Source organism: Macaca mulatta, chromosome 7 (assembly GCF_049350105.2).
Source record: "Macaca mulatta isolate MMU2019108-1 chromosome 7, T2T-MMU8v2.0, whole genome shotgun sequence".
Taxonomy (NCBI): Eukaryota; Metazoa; Chordata; class Mammalia; order Primates; family Cercopithecidae; genus Macaca; species Macaca mulatta.
In genome coordinates, this window is record NC_133412.1 from 82730299 (window position 1) to 82753360 (window position 23062).

Consider the following 23062-nt stretch of genomic DNA (forward strand, 5'->3'; position numbering starts at 1 on the left):
TAGACCCCCACATACAAAAGGAACCCTTACAAATCTGAAGAATCCTATGGACAAAAGTCTGCAATTCCTCATGGCATCTGCAATCCCCCACCTGCAGGTCTACTGTTCTCACACACCTGTCTCAGGATTCTTTACATCGACTTGCAAAGTTTGAACTTGTTGCTTTGTGGACATTGCACTCAAGAGTTTCAGAATATTTTTCTTTCTCTCCTCTGCATCTATATCTTTCTTGGGCCAATTTGTGTCACTGCCCAGCTAATTTCCAAATACAGTACTTTGCTGTATTCATATGTCCCACTGCCATCATTCCCCTGTATAGATAGTGATTATTTGGCCTAAAGCTCATCTTTCTATAGCCCAGAGTGAACCCCAATCACACACATGAGTACATGCAGCATCTTTTTATGTGTGTTAACTTCCCCCTGGGCCCTGGTCTTTCCTGGATGCACTGGCTCCTGGGGATCCCAGCAGTGCCTGTTTTCCCTGGGACCTGCCCATCACACTTGGCAGGCAGGACATCATGGCAAGACTTCCTCTCTGCCAATCTGTCCTGCAAGATGAGGCAGGCCCTGCAGGATACACTCCTCAACGGCTAGACCCTCTCTTTCTGAATCAAGATTTTTTGGGTTTTTTTTCACCTGTTGGCTACTGAGAAGGAAAGGACACTCTGTAGTACTCTTTGAAGTCTCTTCCACTCATCAGAAAGACTTAGCCAAATATCTGAGTGTGCTCACGACCCACCATCCTATCAGACTACGTGGCCCTTCCTCAGACATCAGGACCATCTTCTGGCATCTGCCATCCTGGAAACCCTCTTCCTCCAAAGAGAAATTTGCCACCCCATCCAAGTCTCCTCTAGGGTGGGTGACATCCTCACGTGGGCCTTCCTGGCCTTGGGTATATGGAATTGTCTGCAGGCTCACATGTGTGATCCCCCAGCCAGGGCATCTGTGTCTGGTCTCTGTGATTTTAATACAGGGGTTATCTGAGAAGTGCTGCAGAAGAGAGGGGGATCAGGGGGCAGACAAAACCCAGAATCAAAGATGATGTGAATGACGCTGGGAGAAGAGTGGAGGGCTGGGGAACCCTGGAGAGAAGCAGGTGGGGCTTGAGTTACTCGGGGCTGTGGCCTACACCTCCAGGGCTAGAAATCAGAAGCTGTAAGCAGGATGTAGAAAAAAAAAGCAGCCTAAAAGTCTCACTCTTTAAGATGTGCTTCCTAGCCTAGCAGCACCAGCAACTCCTGGGAGCTTGTTGGAAATGCGGCGTCTCAGACAGCAGATCCACTGAATCAGAACACAGCGCGTTCCATCCAGGCTTCCTAGGTGACTTCCCAGACGTTTCCACACCACCTTAACTTAGCCTCTGCGGGCCTCCCGCAGCTGGGCCGGTTGGTGGCATCCCTACACCTGGCTCCTCCCACTGGGGCCCCTGGTGCTCTGGCCCTGGGCCTCTAACACCAAACACCCTGTCAAAGAACCCCCAGCAGTGGAGCCTCCTCCCCACAGCTTGGGTAGGCTCTGCTGGGGTCTCCAGACCGAGAAACATGCAGCTGAAGCCCCCACGGCAGAGGCCACACTGGATCTGACCATCCAGTTGGGGTCACAGCCCTACACAATGTGTCCTGATCTCCCACAGGGTGACGTTTGAGGGTTTCAGACTCTTGGGTCCCTTGCTCAGTGAACTTACAGTGCCTCCCTTGAAAGGCACCGTGCTGTGAACCTGAGGCTTATTTACAGACGTGTCCAAATCCTCTCTCTGGTCCTGTGTGCAGTGGCCACGCCCTTCACAGTCTGGATGTGGGTGACTGTGTATACCTGATACGCCCTGGATATCCTCCTTTGAGGTGGGCAGGAAAGCCACAAGGCACAGGTATAGAAGGAAGAACTGCAGGGAGAGGAAGCCACTGGCCTCCCACAGAGACTTGCTTAGGGCTCCAGGACAGATGTCCAGGCTCAGAGAGAGCGTTCCCTCCCATGGAGAAAATGGTTGGAATTCATATGAACTCTCCAAGCCCATAGGTCCTTGGGTATGGAACGAGGACTCTGAACTCCTTGATCTCCAAGGTCCCCTTCAAGGTGAACGCCCGCTCTAGAAACTTCCTCGTTGTCATCCTGCCCAACAGGGTTCTGTCCCTGGGTACAGACTTTCAGGTTGGAACTTTCCAGGTTCTAGGACCTCGTCCAGAGGATGACTATTACTACCTCAGAAAAACGATACACAAAACTCTGACAAATGATGTAGACTCAGACACAAGCGGCATCCAAAGGCAGTGGTGCTGGGACAATTAGATAGACACCTGCGAGAAAATAAAATTGAATCCATACCTTACACAATGGCTGCTTCAGGGACAGGGTTCAGGGAGACTCACTGCACATCAGGGTCACCGGGGTACTTGTAGCCTGCATTGGTTGGGGGAAAGCCAGTGGGGTTTGATAGGCTTGTCGTGGTCAAGGAGCTTCAGCTCACATTGCCCACTGAGCCCTCATTTGATAGGCCCCCCGTGGGCAGCAGCTGCCTTTTGTGGGCTCTGCTCAAATGACACAAGGACAGTCACTGGGCTTCTTTCTGCCAGGGGAGGGGAGAACACAGGATCAGAACTGCACATACTCTGGTCCTAATCGCTGGGCCTGGCAGGGAGCAAATGTTCCCTGGTCACCGTGCAGAAACAATGACGGTCACAGCAAGTGGGGCTCAGCACTTAGGTGGGCTGCATCCTTCTCTAAGGTTCAGACTGAAAGACTGAAAAGGGGGTCCAAGGGGAAGAACAAGGGGGAGGGAAGGAGACTACCCAGAATCTGAGCTCTCGGGAGCCAGGTCAGACCCCAAGGCCTCTCCCTTTGTACTTTTCCATGAGGCCTCTCTCGTCCATAGCTTTTGCCAATACAGGTTGGAGATAGGCCACTCAGTATTGCAATCCCACAAAAGACAATGGGAAGGCTGTCTCTTAAAAGGCCATTTTAAATATTAATGGTCATAGGGCAATGCTCATAAAATTAACTGAAAAAATCAGGTCAGATGACCCACTTTTGTAGAGGAAACAACAGCAAGGCACACACAAGGCCAGAGGTCACTCTTTGTCCAGGTAGTCGGTCCCTCTCTTGTCAGGCATCAGATGCCCCCATGTCCCTGTCACAGCACTTTATTCTCTGTCATCCCTGGCAGTGATGTGTCCTGGTCCTCCCCAGATTCACTTTATTGAGCCTTCCAATTAGCATAGTGCCTAGCATAAGCAGGAGTTCAATACACGTTTGCAAATGAGTGAGTGAAGGATGGATGGATGGGTGGGAAGGATGGATGGATGGGTGGGAAGGAGGGAGGGAGGGAGGGAGAGAAGGGGAGGGAGAGAGGTAGGGAGAGAAAGAGGGGAGAAGGAAGGAAGGAAGGAGGGAGGAAGGGAGAGAGGGAGGGAAGGTGAGGAGAGGGGAGAAGGAAGGAAGGGAGGGAGGGAAGGGGGAGGGAGAGAGTGAGGGAGGGAAGTGGGGAAAGGGGAGAAGGAAGAAAGGAGGGAAGAGAGGAAGGCAGGGAGGGAGGGAAGAGAGGAAGAGACGGAGGGAGGAAGGAAGGGAGGGAGGCAGAGAGGGGAAAAGTTCAGAGAAAAATCTACCAAAATGCTAATCAGGGTTATGATCTAGATACCTTATTTTATCTTCTTTATAATTACCAGTCTTCCAAACTTTCACCAGTTAAAAGATCACTTTTATAATAAATATACTTTTTATCAAAACTCAGCTATTTGATTTAAATCCATCTGAAATGGTTTCTCATAACTCCAAGTCCTATTTTTAACTAATGAATCTAGAAGACACTGGAATTAGTTCATGTCTATCAAAGTGGTCAAGTCTTGAACCAACATTGGGACACATGATCTGACAGTTTCCTAAATGCTCATTAAAGAAATGGGACTATTTGGAATCAAGGTGCCCCACAAATCTAAACAAGAACCCCACATCTAAGGATGAAGGGGAGCACAGGTGCTCCCCTTAGGGAAGATGACAGCAGCACTGGGGACATGGACAGTAACCCTTAAGATGGTGGGCCTGTGTCACCCAAAGTTGCCACCTCTGAAGTGCCCATAATAAAGGTGGCAAGAGGGAGATCTCAGAGGGAGATCTCAGACATTCTACTGGGTATAATATTCCAACCTGCCCGACTTTGCTTCCCTGAAGCTAAATTCATTCTGCTTTTAAGAAATGGATATTGTCACCTTGTTGGGGTTATAGGCTCACACCTATAACTCCAACACTTTGGGAGGCCGAGGCAAGAGAGAGGATCACTTGAGCCCAGGACTGTGAGGCCTGCCTGGGTAACAGTAAGATCCTGTCTCTACAAAAAATTCAAAACTAGCTGGGTGTAGTGGCACGAGACTGTAGCCCCAGCTACTTGGGAGGCTGAGGTGGGAGGATCGCTTGAGCTCGGCAGGTTGAGGCTGCAGTGAGCCATGATTATGCCACTGGGTGACAGAGCAAGACCTTTTCTCCAAATTAAAAAAGAAAAAGAAAAAGAAAAGAAAAGAAATGGAGGGGCTGGATTATGCAGGTAAACAAAAAAGCCCTTCTGCGGCCTCCTCTCCACCTTCATCCTCCTCCTCTAACCAGAGATACATCCATGGGCCCCAATCTCCCAAGCACCAGTCACCACCAACTTCTTACCCCCAAGAAAGAGAACAGCCTCAGGGGACCCCCCAACCTCAGCACTCTCTCTGGGCCTCTGCAGTCTCACACAACTCCGTAGCTTTCGCAAGGCCGAGAGCCGAGGGACCTGGTTGGGATCAGGGCCCACCCTTCTGCAAGGCTGGCCCTGACCTTAGGCCAAGTCCCAGCAATGTAGCACTGTGGGTAGCATCCAGGCCTCCAAGCAGCAGACAGACCACTGCTAGCAAGGGATCTGGGTGCGTTTATTACCAAAGCCTTGGTTTCCTAGCTTGACAAGTAAACATCCCAACAGAGAAACTACTTTGTAGTGTTGCTGGACACATTAATGAATTAGTGCTATGTGCCTGGTAGTGCTTTAAAGACATCAAAACATCCAATTCATAATATCCAGATGAGGTAGGTACTGCTGTTGTTTCCCTTTTACAGATAAAGAGAGGGTATCAAAGAGAGGTTAAGAGATGTGCCTAAGGCCACACAAGTGGCAAATGTTAGAACCAGGATTCCAGCCCAGGGAGTCTGGCTCCAGAGTCTAAACTAGTTTTACTATGCAAATGAGTGTCTTTACAATGCATGTAAAGTCTTCAACGCAATGCCAGGAACATATTAAAAGCTCAATAAATAGTAGCTGATCCTCTTGGCTGCTGGGATGCCTCAGTAAAGCAGATGGTGGCCACCCAGTGCTCTGTGTACAAACCTCATCTCCCTCCTACACCAACAGCCTTATGAATCAGGAGTGTGCCTGTCTTGTCCACCTTTGCATTCCAGCAGGCCCCAGCATCATGCCTGTAGCTCTCTGAAAACCTGCGGATGTATAAGATGACACCCATTTATCAAGCACCCACTGTGTGTGCCTTATCTCATTCAACCCTCCCACTGCCTCATGGGCAAGCTGGGCATTTCAGCATCTTGGCAAAGGGACACCGCCCTTCCACCAGGATATCGGTGGAGGCCCCTGGTCTGCAGCCCATTCCCCTTCTCTTGCCATCCCCATCCAGTCATTGTAGCAAGGGGCCTTGCACATAAGCATGGACACCCCAGGCTGCATATTTGAGCTCCAGCCATGTCCACATCTCAGTCACAGCTGGCCATTCTCAGCCAAGGCATGGGCATACAAGTGGCCCTAGGGAAGATGAACCCTGTGCAGGCCCTGGGAGCTAGCAAAGGGGCATTTGGGCAGAGAATTATAGAAAAGGAAGGATCTGGGGGTCCAGGGGACATGTCCCTTTTTCCCTGCAGACCTCTTTCCCCATTGGGGAGCTGCAGCCAGAGTGGGAGCCTCTTGGAACATATGACCTTGTCTCTTTGGCCCAGAGCTGATGTCTTATGCTATCCCAAGTGTGAGCTGTTTTGGTCTCAAAAGAAAAGTCCCTTCCTCTTCCCTTCAGGGAAAAATACTGAAGAGGGCAGGAGACTGGTGGTTTGAGACCTACCCCTTAGAAACCATGTGATCCTGGGCCGTGACTGACCTTCCCAGCCTTGTGTGTACAAAATGAAGACAAACACCTACCTCCCCACCCTGTTGGCAGGACTCAAAGGATGACAAAGTGCCAAGCAAATCAATGTTTTCTTATGGATAGCCAGGGAGGTGAATATAATTCAGGGGAAACAGCCCTGGGCCTATGGAAATGGTCAGTCTGTTCCAGGAATAATACCTACCTAAAGGATGCTGTTAAGGACTGAATAAGTGTGTGTGCAAAGGCACCTGGCACCCAGGAAGAACTCAAAAACTATTCATGGTAGAGGTGGTGGTGCTGGTGACGACCATTCCTGGTGGTGCTGGTGGTGCCAGGCACCTGCAGATATTTGGCTAAATTACATATTTTAATGATCACAATAACCAAAGAGGTGTGTTCCTATAATGCAGATGGAAAAAGCAGGGCCAAGATCACAGGGTTCGTGAGTGAACAGTGAGGCCGGAAACACACGCCTGTCTGTCTGCATTCTATTCCTCTTCCCACCACACTCAGCACCACCTGACTGGCTGTCTTGCAGACTCTGGGGATAATTCATTCACAACACTCTTACCTGCTCACAATAAGAAGCCTGTTCACAGCACCCAGGCCAGATCAGCCATTGAGACATTTATACTAGAGATAGTGGGCCACCTGCTTTGCCAACAGATACACAAGAGCTCCTTGTGTTCCCGTCCACATCAACTCGGCTCATCAAAAAACCCATCCCAGGGAAAATGAGCTTGCTGATAAACCAACCAAGCATAACAAGAAATACCAGCAAACTTTGAGGCACTTTACAAGGAAAGTCACACCCAAGTACTTGTTGGACCCAAGAAGACTCAGGTAGCAAGGCAGGGAGTAGCTCACGACAGCCACCCGAACAGTCACTTCTATTTAGTTCTCGAAAATAATGGAAAACAAACTCGGTTTTCACAAGTGGTATGTTGTGTACACTGAGTCCACATCAGGTGTTCTTGAATTCTCTGATAAATAAAAACCACAAGCAATTGTGGCACCACCGGGCTGGAGGGAAGCACCGGCTTGCACCTGTCATTAGGAGCAGCCTGGGGCCTTATGGGGCAGACCCTTTTCCTGAACTAGTGGTGTTGGAGTGAACACCTTCCAGGTCCCCAGGGCTCGCTCCTCACCCTGAAAAGATTAAATCATTTATTTGCATAAGAAAATATCTAACCCAAATACAGGAGGCACAGGCGGGCACAGGGCGCTGTGGTTACAATACAAGCAACATCTGGACCTGCAAACTCATGATGCTGCTACAAGAAGTGCGTGCAGGGAAGGTGGGTGGCTGGGGAGGCAGCCCAGCATCATCCCCAAAGTCTTTACTATTGCTCTCCCCTCTGATGAGTCACAATGCTCTTTGTTGGTGATGCTTGTAACATAACCCTCCTCTCCCCTCTTCAGCAACTGGCAACACCAAGGTGCTAAACTCTTTTTTTTTTTTTGAGACAGAGTTTTGCTCTTGTTGCCCAGGGTGGAATGCAGTGGCGTGATCTCAGCTCACTGCAACCTTTGCCTCCCAGGTTCAGGTGATTCTTCTGCCTCAGTTTCCCGAGCAGCTGGGATTACAGGCACCTGCCACCACACCAGGCTAATTTTTATATTTTTAGTAGAGACGGGGTTTCGCCATGTTGGCCAGGCTGGTCTTGAACTCCTGACCTCAGGTGATCCACCCGCTTCCCAAAGTACTGGATTGCAGGCATAAGCCACCTCGCCCAGCTGCCAATCTCTTTAAATGGCTTCAGCTGCCAAATCACACCAGCAATTTTGGGTCACTGATGCCTACCCCTCTTCTCCTACAGACCCTGCTCTTCTGGGTAATTTCCCCTGATTCCCTTAAAATGATACCAACACCCAAGAATTTCACCAAAGGGGGCAAGCACGGGACACAAACTTACCACTGCATCAAGGGCCCTTTGAGGCTAATGTGCCATGTCCTTATAAAGCATCTCCCATCCCCACATGGTGTAAGAATAACCATACAATTCAGGCTTTCATAACAGGAGATGCAGGCAGTAGAGGGAGAGGCTTTGATGTTAGGACTTTAACTTACTGGCTTCCCGCAGGTGTTCCACGGCACAGCAGGGGAAACAGATTTTGTAGAAGAGGTCAAGGTGAGGATGGAGCCTCAACAGAATCTTCAAAACCAAAAGGCAAGTTGCAGTACCAGCCGACCCTCCGCCATGCAGAGACCGCTGCAGACGCTGAAACACCCTCCTCACCGTCAGGCTGGCTTGTCCCCGGGCGTCTGAACAAGCCAACCTGACAGGATGGGTACTCAGTGGAGGACACTCTCTGAGAAGACTGAGATGGTGGGGAAACCCACTCTCCAGGGCTGGCTTCCCATTCAGCTATTTGAAGAAAGAGCTACCCTGGAGAACCTTAGTCACTGCTGCGGTTGTAGAGAAGACCGAGCACAGGAGTAGCTCCTCGCGGAGGAGGGACACAGACCACACTCCCAGCTTCTTGGTGACCTCCAAGGGAACCAGTTGGAACAGCAGCAAATGGGCTTTTCCTCTGGCTTTTGCTCACCTCGCTGTGCACCCAGCCCAGATACATTCCACACTTACTCATAGAGTAAAGCAAGCCAGGTATGAGGCAGTTACAAGCTAGCAGTTTTTTATGTGATTGATTCTGTCTTCTCTGGAGATGCCCCAAGATTCTCTGGAAACAATTAGGGCTCAGTATTTCCTAGCCAAGGAGCAAGCTTCCAGGAAATGAGCAAGTGAGCCTCCAATTGTATATGTAAATGTAAATTGTGTATGTAGATGTAAAAACAGCATGCACGCCCCTCCACCCCCAAGCCTTTTTCATTTCCAAGCTTTTCTCTAAATCACCAGGATCCAAATACCTCCCACCCAGCTCCCATCCCCGCCCTCCTCCTCAGCCTTGGGCCCACATCTGTCTTCACAAAAGGCGCCTCGCTGGCCTGCACCACAGAAAACATCCAAGCCCAAGGTACACAGGGTTTGTGTCTAAAGGGTTTTTATTGGAGAGCCTGTAGTGCTGAAGTGCCACCAAGGATTTGGAAGGTCACTCTCAGCAGCTGCCACTTCTACCAGGACCAGTGGCGAGCACCTGGCAGATGGAGCCTGGGTATTTCCGCGTAAGGCAGAGGAATCCAGCTTTTCCATGAGGTTCAGCTGCAGTGGTCGAAAACCCTGTATGAGCCAGCAGTTCCAGTTCAAAGGTTGAGGGGGCGAACAGCTGCGAGGTGGCTGGGCTCCCGTGAGTCACCACTCAGGCCTGAGTACACCGTGGAGAGGAGAGATAAAGCAGCCACGGCTGTTCTGTTGCCAGTCCCACCCCTCTGGCAAACAGATGGGGGAAAACAGAGAAGGAAAGTCAACAAAGAAGGTGAAATGCAGGGAGCAGAGACTACACGCAGGCCCCCCGTGGCTGGCAATGCCATGCGTGGTGGGCCAGCTGCGCCATCCTCACCCAGGGCTTCCCACGGGCTCTGCTCTTTCCTGCAGAGGCCAGACTGCCTTCCTGGCAGGTGGAGGCTGCCGAGCTCCCATGCCCCTTCCCACATATCCCCACTCTTCTCAGAAAACTGAAGAACCTGAAGATGGAGGTGAGTCAGGAAAGGCTGGAGTTTTCATCCAAAAAAAGAGAGCAGGACAATAAACAGGCAAATACATAAACCCTGGAGCAACGCCAGGAAAAAAGGGGGAAATAAAAAATAAAAAAATAAAAAACACATTTCTAGAGACAGCAAAATCCCAGGGTCCCAAAGGCACTGCTAATAGACTACTAGAAGCGTCTTTGTTGCAGCCAATCACCTCTAGCCTGGGAACACCGCTCGTCGGGAGGCCTCGATCAACCTGAGAAGTCAGCCCAAGGCCCTGTCTCCAGAAGCCAGCAGCAGATCTTTGGGTCACATCACCAGCGAGTCTTCACTTCACCAGCTCAGAGGTGAGCCACTCTCACCTGAACCTCTGCCTTCCCGCAGGGACCTCCTGGGTCCTGTGGGGCCTCCTGGGTCCAGGCGGGTTTCTAGTCCAGCCCAGTCTAGACTGACTTCAAATATAGTCCCCCTGACAGTGTGCTTTTTTCCAGCCAGCTGAATCACCGTTCATTTTTAAAATGGTTTTTAAAAATTACATTTCTAAGGCAAACAACGTAGAACTGTGACAGAGCAGAGGAACAACAAAAAAGCACAAAGAATGCTGCTAATCACAAGCTGCCTAGCACTTTCCTTTCCCTTCAGAGAAGGAGAAACTTTTATCACACATGTGCACATGAGCACAAGTGCACACAGTTTTTCCCTGATACTAGAATTCTTTGTGAAGTAGCCATGCTGATTTCTGCTGAACATTTTTTTGAAGAAAGAGAAAGGAAAGAAAGAAAAGAAAGAAAAGAAAGAAAGAAAGAAAGAAAGAAAGAAAGAAAGAAAGAAAGAAAGAAAGAAAGAAAGAAAGAAAGAAAGAAAGAAAGAAAGAAAGAGAGAAGGGAGGGAGGGAAGGAGGGAGGGAAGGAGGGAGGGAGGGAGGGAAAGGAACCACAGATGTGTCCAGGTCTGGAAGGGGCTGACCAGCTCTAAGAACATCCACCTTGAACTCTGACACAGGTAATGCCAAAATGAGGCCAGGACCTGACCAAGCCAAAAAAACAGCAAAGGATCAGATGGGGTCCAATGTGTAGATCCAGTAGAGAAGAATGTCAGAAATTCTAAATACACAGTTGGACATCCTTCAGGCTTGTTTTAGATTCTTGATCCTCCTGATCTCTTTTACTATTGTCAACAATTGTCTTAAAAAAACTTTTTTAAAATCAACATGTTTCTACCCTTTGCTCCGTAGCAAGGCACAAAGCCTCTCACACGGGGAGTAGAAGTGGGGGACACTTTAAAGGGGCGCCCAAAGGGTGGCAGAAGCAACTCCGTTGTGGTGATGTGGAAACGAGCTTGCCAGTGACACTCTGAGCAGACGCCTGACACCCACGAATGGAGCTGGGGTTTTATACATAACGTTCATTTTGGTTTCAACACGTCTGATGTGAGAGGGCTTCCAGGTCTTCACACCCCAGGTTGCAGCTGACCAACTTTCCACAGGATGCCAACAGGCTGGGAAACAGGTTTTACCTAAAAGAAAGGGAAGGACAAGAGTCAGCCCCTTCCGGCAGAGCCCCGCACCCATTCTGACCCCTCCTGAACATCTCTATCCCTCACCCTCTCAGCCATTGAAAAGGTCACAGTCCCCAGCCACAGGACCTTTGAGTGTGCTGTCTGGAAGGCACAATCCACTCTTCCAGCAAACCCCCTCCCTCCCCTCAGCTCCCAACTAAGGATCCCTCCCCCAGCTCCCCACACAGACTCCCTAGAACATAACCTCTTTCTCCTTGTATCTATCCCTCCTTGCCAGCACTTCCAGGGTGTTTACACTAGGGGTTGGAAAACTTCTTCTGTAACAATCCAGAGAGGAAATACTGTAAACTCTGCAGGTCCCGCAATCACGGTGATAACTCCTCAACCCTGCTGTGGTGGTGGAACAGCAGCCACGGCAAGAAATGCTTGGCCATGGCTGTGTTCCAGTAAAATCTTATTTATAGACACTGAAATTTGAATTGCATATTACTTTCTCTTGTCATAAAATAGTATTTTTCCTTTAGTTCTTTTTCAACCATTAAAATGTGAAAATCATTCTTGGCTCCTGAGCTGTACAAAAACAGACAGCGGGCTGGATTTGGTCCCTGGGCCATAGTTTGTTGACCCCTGGCTTATGTATCTGATTAGCGTTGGTCTCTTGCTTAGACTGGGAGCTTGAGACAAAAGCCACGTCTAAGCTTCCTTACCTTTAAACCCCAGGCCCACACCACAGTGTCAGACAACATAAGAAGTACAATAAATAAGTTTAGGCCAGGCATGGTGGCTCAAGCCTGTAATCCCAGCACTTTGAGAGGCCGAGGCGGGTGGATCACATTCTGGCTAACACGGTGAAACCGCATCTCTACTAAAAATACAAAAAATTAGCCAGGCGTGATGGCGGGCACCTGTAGTCCCAGCTACTCAGGAGGCTGAGGCAGGAGAATGGCATGAACCCGGAGGCAGAGCTTGCAGTGAGCCGAGATTGTGCCACTGCACTCCAGCCTGGGCGACAGAGCGAGACTCCGTCTCAAAAAAAAAAATAAGTTTAAAAACTGAATCTGCGGCCAGGCGTGGTGTCTCACGCCTGTAATCCTAGCACTTTGGGAGGCCACAGCGGGTGGATTACTTGAGGTCAGGGGTTCGAGACCAGCCTGGCCAACATGGTGAATCCCTGTCTCTACTAAAACTACAAAAATTAGCCAGGTGTGGTGCCACACGCCTGTAATCCCAGCTACTTAGGAGCCTAAGGCATGAGACTCACTTGAACCCGGGAGGCAGAGGTTGCAGTGAGCTGAGATGGCACCACTGTACTCCAGTCTGGGTGACAGAGAAAGACTCTGTCTCAAAAAAAAAAAAAAAAAAAAAAAAAAAACTGAATCTGCTCAAGACATCATCAAAAGGGACTTTAGAAAAGGAGGGAAAATTTGACCAGTTAAAGCTGCCACCATCACCTCTTGATGTTTGATTATGGGCATTATATAATTACATGAGCAAAATAACAAGGATTTAATAGAATTTACAAAATAATGAACTGCCTGTCATAATATTACATAATACCAAATACATTACCATATCAGGTAGCTATTTACTAGAAGATGTAAACATCCTATTTTTAGGAAATACATAATTATTTGCAGGAAAGGGCCATGATATATATAACTTACCCTCCAATGGTTTAGTAAAAACCGTTTGTGTGCACACACACACATATATACACGGATGAATCAGAAAGCAAACAGGCAAAAAACGTTAACAGGAAAATATGAGTTAAAAGTACAAGGGAGTTCCCTACACTATTTTTATTTTTGCATGAAATTTAATTTTTTTTCCACATAAAAAGTTGTTTAAAGAGAAAACATAAGCCAGGCACGGTGGGTCATGCCCGTAATCCCAGCACTTGGGGAGGTCCAGTTAGGAGAATCGCTTGAACCCAGTAGTTAGAGACCAGCCTGGGCAACATAATGAAAGCTTGTCTCTACAAAAACTACAAAAATTAGCTGGACATGGTGGCGTGTGTCTGTAGTCCTAGCTACCCAAGAGGCTGAGTGGGATGATCACTTGAACCCAGGAGGTTGAGGCTACAGTGAGCCAATATCTTGCCACTGCACTCCAGCCTGGGTGACAGAGCAAGATCATCTCAAAAAAAACCCTACTCAACAGACTAGAGAAAGAGAAAAGTCTCCAGCAAGCCATGTCCAAGCTGTACAGGAGGCTGGCTTTCTTATACTGATCCCCTGGCCCCTTCTGTGGGTTGGGGAGTCGGGGGATCTATCCTCTCAAACCAACATCTCAAAGCCCAAGCACTCATATCCCCCACTGCAAAGAGGAAGGGACTAAGGACCCCCAATGTTAAGGCTCCTACCAGGTCTGACTCCACCATCAGGCCTTCCACTGCCTCTTGCTGCAAGGTCAAAGTCGAGGATGAAGGGTGGGGGCACAGGAACTGAGGAGGAGCAGTGAAGATTTCAAAGACCAAGAATCAGAGCTGAGGGCAGGGACCTGATCACCATAGCTGTGCCAGAGCAGATCTGGCCACAGCAGGCCTGTGGGCTCTGGAGAAAGCAGCCGGCAGAATCAACGGAGATGCAAACTCTGTACCACTGCCATGCTGAAATTCACCTCTGTGAGTGTCTGGGCATCCCACGGAACTGCTCTGAATCTTACGGGGATCCCCTACCATGCTGTTTGCCCTCACCTCACCCTCAGGTTGCTGTCTCTATCCGTGTACTTAAGAAACGCCCACATTGGCCGGGCGTGGTGGCTCAAGCCTGTAATCCCAGCACTTTGGGAGGCCGAGACGGGCGGATCACGAGGTCAGGAGATCGAGACCATCCTGGCTAACACGGTGAAACCCCGTCTCTACTAAAAAATACAAAAAACTAGCCGGGCGCGGTGGCGGGCGCCTGTAGTCCCAACTACTCGGGAGGCTGAGGCAGGAGAATGGCGTGAACCCGGGAGGCGGAGCTTGCAGTGAGCTGAGATCCGGCCACTGCACTCCAGCCTGGGCGGCAGAGCGAGACTCCGTCTCAAAAAAAAAAAAAAAAAAAAGAAACGCCCACACGTACACAAGGTAGGGAGCCACACTGCTCATCGCAGAATCCTTCACGCTCCTCCACGGGGAGAAGTCCACCCGCACATGCCAACGCCTGCCCAGGTCAGGCCTGGCCACTGGCTCTCTGGGTCTCTCCAGGAGATGGTAGAGCCATACCCCAAGTTTCAGCCATGTAGTTGGCTGGGCCTTCAGGCTCTCTGGGGTGACTGGGACTCACGAACAATACTCCAGGGACAGTGGAGGGAACAGGCTGTCTCCAGAGGAGGCTGGTTGTAAAGTCCTGGCTCTCTCAACGTCATCTAGCTGTTTCCCTGTGGCCATCTATGGGCCAGAAGCTTTGGGGTTCCCCCGAGGAGTGGCTTGGGGGACAGAGGATCAAAGCTGCCGCTCACCCAACATCCCTATGCTGGCTCAAACGTCCCTGTGCCTGCACCTGCTGTAACTTCTCCCTGGAATGCCCTCACTACTCCCTACACGTTGAGCCACCTTGGGCTCACTTCCTGGTCCTCTCAAACTCGTAAGTTTCACCTCCTCTGGGAAGAACTTACTGCCCCCTTCCTGGCTGCCCACAGCACCTGTTCCTTCCTCTGTGAGAGCCAGGTGGTCTTAGAAGTGGCCATGCTCAGCCAGGCACAGTGGTTCACACCTAATCCCAGCATTTCAGGAGGCCAAGGCGGGCAGATCACTTGATGTCAGGAGTTCGAGACCAGCCTGACCAACATGGTGATACCCCATCTCTATTAAAAATACAAAAATTAGCTGGGCGTGGTAGCAGGCGCCTGTAATCTCAGCTATTCAGGGGGCTGAGGCAGGAGAATCGCTTGAGCCCGGGAGGCAGAGGTTGCAATGAGCCAAGATGGGGCCACTGCACTCCAGCCTGGGCAACAAGAGTGAGGCTCCGTCTCAAAAAAAAAAAAAAAACAAGTGGCCATGCTCCTGCTGTCTCCCACTCTCAACACAGGCCCCTCGAGGGCAAGGCCAGGCTCACATAGCCTGTACTCATGGTGAAGGGAATTATCAGGCTCCCCAACTAGACACACTCTAGATGACAAGCAGAGATTCCAAAAGGCCTCTCTCAGCCCCCCTTCTCATTCCCCAGAACTGCCAAATTGCTAGTGACATTTCATTGTTAAGGTAAGTCAGAAAGAGTCAATGCCGACCACCACCCCCACCAAAATCTCTGTAGGAAGTGAAGGCATATTTAGCTGCCACGGCCCAGGCTTGTTCAGATTTCCCACTGTGCTATAGGATGACACCGGGTTACAACCATCCCACACAAGGAGAATGACATGTCCCCACTTGCATCTGGCCCATGTTTTACAAGAAGCTTGTCTGACCGGTGAAATAGCTGTCAACACAGGAGCACCTGTTGCAGCACCTGTCAGTGGCGTCCGGCACCCTGGCAGCTGACCTCTCTGTGCAGCCGGCAAGGACACCCTGGGAAGAGGACGCAGCGGCCCCACGAGTGAATGACGGAGAAGCCAGAGGGAGGAGGCCTGGCCTGTCTGTGAGTATGTCTGAGACAGAGAGATGCGGGGACACCACCACCATGTGTCATGTGTCCCTGCTTCCATCCAGGGACACACAAGAAAAGAACACCTGAAAAACATGGCTTGCTTTTGCAAAAGCATTGATACTTAGGATGATTTGTGTTGTTCGTCTTTCCTTCCTTCCTTCCTTCCTTCCTTCCTTCCTTGGTTCCCTCGTTTCTTTTTCTTTCTTTCCCTTTCCTCTTTGTTTGTTTGTTTGATCAGATTCCTGTTCACATAGGCTCCATCCTTGTAGACATAAGACACAAGAATTTTTAAGGTGCCCTGGCTTTGAGCGAGACACCTTAAATGAAAACTGCCCGCAGGCTGCCAATATTGCTTCCCAAACAAACAAAAATTCTCCGGGCGATGCCCATTTTTAACACATATGCTCTGCATTCTGCAAGGAAGAGGACTGGCAGAGGTTTATTCAAACTGGTCTGGGGATGGCTTCCGATGCTGTTTCAGATAGTTACCCTGCAAGTCAGTGGCTCCTCTCCGGTTCCTTCCAGGCCTCAGAAGCTCATGATGCCCATTGTTTCCATACCTACCGCCCAGGCAGCTGTCCATCTGTTGATGCTCCTAACAGTTCACCCTCAGAAGACCACAAGGAAGCATGGGGTGCTCAGCCATTCAGAGGTCCTCAGTAAGTAGAAGCAGCTGCAAGAAGTCACTGCCTTGAGTGTGTTTAGCAACTGCCATGAGGGCATCCATGGGGACTCAGAGCTCCCGGGTAGCAAGCCAGGTCTGTTTTCCCATACTCCCTGCCTACCCTGCAGAGGCCTCATGCTGCAAGCCGCACAAAAATGCCCTTGGTTTCCAAGACAAGACACCAGCCAAAGCCCTCAGCATTACAGCGGAAATCTCATGGGTTTCTAATTATACTCCCGAAGGAAGCCCTACCCACAAGAGGGTGGGAAGCAGGGATTTCTAGAATGCACGTCCACACACCCCACGGGGCCACATCTTTTCCACATATAAGAAGCGGGGACAGGGACCTCCCTCTTGGCAGGGAGGCAGGGCTGGCAGGAGCAGCGCGTTCTCCCAGCAGTGTGCCTTTGGGCTGCGCCTGTCACAGCTGCTGGGCCGCCTGCCACACACACACGGGAGGAAGAGCCCACATCTCTCTCGTCCTGGGGGACACCAAAGTCTCCTGTAATAAACCGGGAATGCAAAGAGGCCCAGAGCATCCACACAACTGCACACTAGGCAACAAAGCTCAAAACACATGCAGCGGAAACCCAAATGCCTCTTGAAAGATAGAACCATTTCAAAACCCCAGGGTACTCTTATACTCCAGTTAGCTATCATTTCTCCCTTCTAATTAGCCTTTTTAAGTACAGAGTTAGAGACTCATTTCTATAGAACTCCTCCCTCCCTCCCCAAACTCTGGCCCTACACACTTGAGGTCTTATCTCCTACGCTGCCTGTATTCTTATTCCTCCTTCATTTCCTACCTGGCTGAAAACTTTGAGGGGGAAAAAAAAAAAAAAAAAACCTGGCTGATAGGCAAAGGCTCTAGGTCACAAGATGTTCTCAGAGAGTTGCCTGGGAAAGAATAAGAAGCAGGTTACTCTGCCTTACTGCCCCGGTGCCAAAAACGTGATTTTCCTCTTTCCACTCAATCATAAAATAACCCAAAGTCATGATTCATCTGATTTAAATGTAGTCTGTTTCCTAGAGAGAACTGAAACATTTGGCTGAGTTATGTCTAAATGGGAAAAACAAGTACCTGTGAACAGATTAGCAATGTGCAGACAAAGAAGTTCACAAAAACATTAAACCAAACATGCAATGTCCTAAACTCTTTGTTCTTTCACACCTATTGACCTGAAAAGTTGCTCATGATTCATTGTTTGGGTAGAAAAATGTGCCAAAACAGCGTGTATAATACAGTCTTATTTCTATAAAAAAGAAAGTTCCACATATATGTACTCACACACACTCTAGTGGTTACTGGTAAGTAGTGAGATGATAGGTAATTGTATCTTTCCTGTTTATTATCTGTATTTTCTACAGCTTAACATTACCTCTGTAACAAGAAAAGCCAGCACTACTTAGTCTTTCTAAACAGTCACTCATCTTTAGGCCTGAGGACTGCAGTGGGCTCGTGTCTAGTGACTCACCTCCAAGTTCACTCACATTCTGATTTTATTTCAACCACAAACAGCACAAACTTCTCAAGGAAGGAAAGCAGAAAAGGCAAAAGAAGAGATAAAACGTTTAAGGACTTGGGAGCAGGGACAAGGACTCTTCTTAGTCCCAGATGACATATCTACACAGAAGACCCAAAGATTCCACATTTATCCTACAAGAATTAATAAAAGTTTAGCAAGGTTGCTGGATTTTTGTTAAAAAATCAGTATCTTTTAAAAATAACTGCAATAAACAAAAAGTTTAAGGATAATATTTTTTTAAGAGACATCAGAGACAAAGTCATGAATCATGAGGTGGCGGCTTGCAGAGAAATCTGCTTTTGACACTGTCCCCAGAATGACAGCAGAGAGAACCTGGCAGCCCCAGAAGCAGAAACCCAGGCATGGAGATTGATCGGTGGGGCAAAGGGGTTCTTTAAGGCTGATGGTCTGGAGCGGAAAACTAATACAGAGGGATCTGCAGGGTCCGGAGTTTCTGCCTAGAATAGGGGCAGAGGAGACACCACTAAGGTGCTTCAGGAAGCTAACACTATTCCTGTATTGAAAACCACCAAGTGTTGGCCAGGTGCCATGGCTCACACCTGTAATCTCAGCACTTTGGGAGGCCAAGGCAGGTGGATCACGAGGTCAAGAGATTGAGACCATCTTGGCCAACATGGTGAAACCCCATCACCACTAAAAATACAAAAAATCAGCTGTGCATGGCGGTACATGCCTGTAGTCGCAGCTACTCAGGAGGCTGAGGCAGGAGAATTGCTTGAACCTGAGAGGCGGAGGTTGCGGTGAGCCAAGATAGTGCCACTGCACTCTGGCCTGGGCGACAGAGAAAGATTCCATCTCAAAAAAAAAAAAAAAAAAAAAACCACCAAGTGTTGACGGGTCCCGCACTATTGCTGTGTCAGATAGAGATGGAATGCACATCATTAAAGTGGCCAACGAAAATGACCCAGAGCATGCCTGCAGACCAGGGGTCTCACTTACTTTTGCCCTTGCAACACGCCAGCCAGCAAGCCAACCTGGACTTTCAAAACACAAGCTTGGACTTGTCTGTTAACTTTAATACCCACCAGGTGGTTTACCTTTAGTAGTTTACCTTTAGTAGTTAGTCTGTTTCACAGCCAGCAGCAGTGCCGATATGGCACTCATTGTCAGCCTAGAAAAGGAACTCGCTCCATTGTTTGAAGAACAGAGACAAGCTGTGGAAATTTCTTAATCTGACACTGGTTTCAATGTGTGCCTTATCTTCATCATACCAGACACAACATCAGTCCAGCAACCAGGCCACAATAATATGGATGTCTATGCCCTCAGGGAAAGGCCCCTTTTCCCACCTTCTAGGAAACAGTCTATAAAGAGAATTTCTGAGCAGATTGATCGTTATATTTTTCTTTGTTTAGGGTCTTCTCTTATTTAGTGGGATGTGGAGATACCACAAAAATCGTTCCGTCTATCATTGTTCCCATGGAGTTAGCTCAGTCACCAAAGATTGATGAGATGCTGTTCAGTGGCTCAGAATCAAAACACTACGTTGATCCACTTGAACCATTAAATGCTCCCTGTTGTACAATATTCCCAGCCCTGCAGGAGGAAGTGGACTCTTGACTGTGAATAGTGATGAGGACATGGTTTTCTTCACATTATATATTACTTCTTTGTATTGAGTGTGAGACAGATAAAATGGCTTAGCGATAAACTCAATAGAGTCACTAACTTTCCTATGTACACAGTCATCCCTGTTATCCTCAGAGAATTGGTTCCAAGACCTCCTGCAAAGACCAAAATCCACAGATGCTCAAGTCTTTTATATAAAATGGTATAGTATTTGCAAGTATTCTATGCACATTCTTTAGTATACTTTAAATCATCTCTAGATTATTCCTAATACCTAATACACAATGTAAACACGAGGTAAATAGTTGTTATACTATATTGTTTTTTGGATTTGCATTATTTTCACTGTTGTATTGTTTTTTTCCCAAAATTTTCTTTTTTCTTTTTTTTTTTTTAAGACAGGGCCTTGCTCTGTTGCCCAGGCTGGAGTGCAGTGGCATGCTCACGGCTCACTGCAGCCTTGACCTCCCAGGCTCCAGTGATCCTCCCACCTCAGTCTCCCAAGTAGCTGGGACTACAGGCATGCACCACCATGCCTGGCTAATTTTTGCATTATTTTTTTGTGTAGAGGTGGGGTTTCACCATGTGGTCCAGGCTGGTCTCAAACTCCAGAGCTCAAGAGATCTGCACTCCTCGGCCTCTCAAAGTACTGAGACTACAAGCATGAGCCACCATGCCCGAATATTTTCAATTTGTGGTTGGTTGAGCCTGCAGATGTGGAACCCTCAGGTACAGAGGGCTAACTATGCATTATTTTGTGGTATGGATAAATATTACCAATTGATTTGATTGTTTTCAAAGGGTGCTGCCCTTTACCTAAAATGCAAATTACAGCTAAGGGGATTTTTCTCCCATTCTGCTATCCATAACCAATCCGTTTTAATGCTTTCAAGTTCTTCATAAGATTTAGGTGTGATTCACTAACAAACTCAGCTTCCAAAACCAGTATGTATGTAAACGTGATAATACAGTCTTTTTTCCAGATATGAGTATAAATAAAATAGTACTTTAAAGTAAAAAATTTACATATCAAAATGTAAAACACCTGTGAGAATATATCTAATAAAAATGTATAAAACATTTATACGTAAATTTTTGAAAGTACTGAAGGCCGGGCGCGGTGGCTCAAGCCTGTAATCCCAGCACTTTGGGAGGCCGAGACGGGTGGATCACGAGGTCAGGAGATCGAGACCATCCTGGCTAACACAGTGAAACCCCGTCTCTACTAAAAAATACAAAAAAAAAAACTAGCCGGGTGAGTTGGCGGGCGCCTGTAGTCCCAGCTACTCGGGAGGCTGAGGCAGGAGAATGGCGTAAACCCGGGAGGCGGAGCTTGTAGTGAGCTGAGATCCGGCCACTGCACTCCAGCCTGGGCGACAGAGCGAGACTCCGTCTCAAAAAAAAAAAAAAAAAAAAAAAAAAAGAAAGTACTGAAAAACATTTTTTTAAATACCCAATAAATGGAAAATCCATTCTCTATTCATGGATTGGAAAAGTCAAAGTAAAAGTGCTGATTCTCCCTAAATTGATCTACAGGCAATGCAGTTCCAATCAAAATCCCAAACACTTGTCTTGTTGAATCTGACAACTGATTTATGCAGAAGGGCCAAGGACCGCCAAGGCTGTGCTGAGGAACACAGGTGTGGAAGGCTCGTCTTCCCGGACGTGCAGAAGCCACGGAATGTGGGGAGCCCAGACAGGGACAGGCCTGCATTTCTATTCCACTTTTACTACTAATTGGGACTTTGGTCAAGCAATGCCCCTTCTCTGGATCTTCGAGCCCTCATCTCAAAACTATGCTCATCCTCACCTCTTCCATTAAGAAGCTCACATATTCAAAGTACACCTCAAAATGATCTGAAAACCCACACACTACAATCCTAAAGTCACAAAGTCACCTGCCTTTGGAGCTCATCGGTAAACTCCATCCAAGCAGGAATGCCACCTACCCAGTCACCCACATCCTCAGCTATTGACATAAGTGAGGCTGAAAGATAAGTTTCTGTTTGGGTGCCCAGTGTGTGGCACACATGGCTGCTTGGGCCGGACCCCCACAGCCAGTGGACATCTAGCTTGTTGTCTGAAGCACAATCCTCCTTTTCCTTCTTTAAAGGTGACTTCGTGTTCTCATTTGGGAAAAGCAATAAATAAGCAATTCTCTGCTGGGTTTCCAGGTGCAGTGTGTTCTAGGAAGGGATCTGATATGGTTTGGCTGTGTCTCCACCCAAATCTCATCTTGAATTGTAGCTCCCACAACTCCCACGTATTGTGGGAGGGACCTGGTAGGTAATTGAATCATGGGGGTGGGTCTTCCCGTGCTGCTCTAGTCCTGACAGTGCATAAGTCTCAAAAGATTTGATGGTTTTATAGGGGGGAATTCCCCTTCACAAGCTCTCTTGCCTGCCATCATCCATGTAAGATGTGACTTTGCTACTCCTTGCCTTCCACCATGATTGTGAGGCCTCTGCAGCCATGTGGAAATGTGAGTCAATTAAACTTCTCCTTATAAATTACCTAGTCCCAGGTATGTCTTTATTAGCAGCACGAAAATGGACTAATACAAGATCAGAGCAGGTCTCTCCATGTGCAGAACACCCCAGGGCCCAACACTTAACCAAAAAACAAGAACACATGGACATCATGCCTGACCTTGAGGTCCCACCAACCCACTGCCCCAAGACCAGGAGGAAGCCTCTGTCTCCACCCTGTACCTGTATTTGATGTCGAATACTGTGGAGTCCTCATCCTCATCATCCTCTTCATTTAGCGGCGCCATTTCCACTCGCTCAGCTGGAGTGGTGATGATATCATACTTGCGGGTCTTCTTTAACCTCTTTCCTGACCTGCAGGAGAAGAAGCACATTCATGAGAACACAGCTGAGAGAGAAAGAGTCATTGGGCCCAAGCCCCAGAGGACCTGACAGCAACTTAGCAGCTGGTGTTAAGTCAGGTTTCCTTCCTCTGTCTGAGAGCATGAGGATCTGACAGAAGGCAAACCATGCTGCTGCCTCCAGCCTGGCTGCTGAGACCACTCCCAGCAGATTCGGTGAACGCCCTGCTAACCCACTTACGATCATGGGACCTCAAGTGAGTGACTGGCCTTGTTAACCCTTAAAGCAGAGGTCCCTGGCCTGAGCACTAAAAACTCAGTAAGCAAGATAAAGAATACACAAATGCTCTCTCTCTCTCTCTCTCTCTCTCTCTCTCTCTCTCTCTCTCTCTCTATATATATATATATATATATATATATATATATTTTTTTTTTTTTTTTTTTTTTTTTTTTTTGAGACAGAGTCTCACTCTGTCTCCCAGGCTTGAGTGCAGTGGCGTGATCTCGGCTCACTGCAAGTTCTGCCTCCCAGGTTCACGCCATTCTCCTGCCTCAGCATCCTGAGTCCCAGGCACCCGTCACCACACCCAGCTAATTTTTGTTGTATTTTTCATAGAGAAGGAGTTTTGCCGTGTTAGCCAGGATGGTCTCGATCTTATGACCTCATG

General features: G+C 48.4%; 1 protein-coding gene across 1 annotated transcript in view; it reads right to left on the minus strand.

The window, feature by feature from the left end:
* Positions 1-9095: 9095 nt before the first annotated feature.
* FAM174B (family with sequence similarity 174 member B) overlaps positions 9096-23062 on the minus strand; it is a 38660-nt gene continuing 24693 nt past the window's right edge. The window contains exons 2-3 of the mRNA XM_001098234.5: positions 22276-22407; positions 9096-11213 (exon numbers count right to left, since the gene is read on the minus strand). Of these exons, the coding sequence (XP_001098234.3) occupies positions 11210-11213; positions 22276-22407 (136 nt within the window). The 3' untranslated portion in view covers positions 9096-11209. The remainder of the gene's footprint in view (positions 11214-22275; positions 22408-23062) is intronic.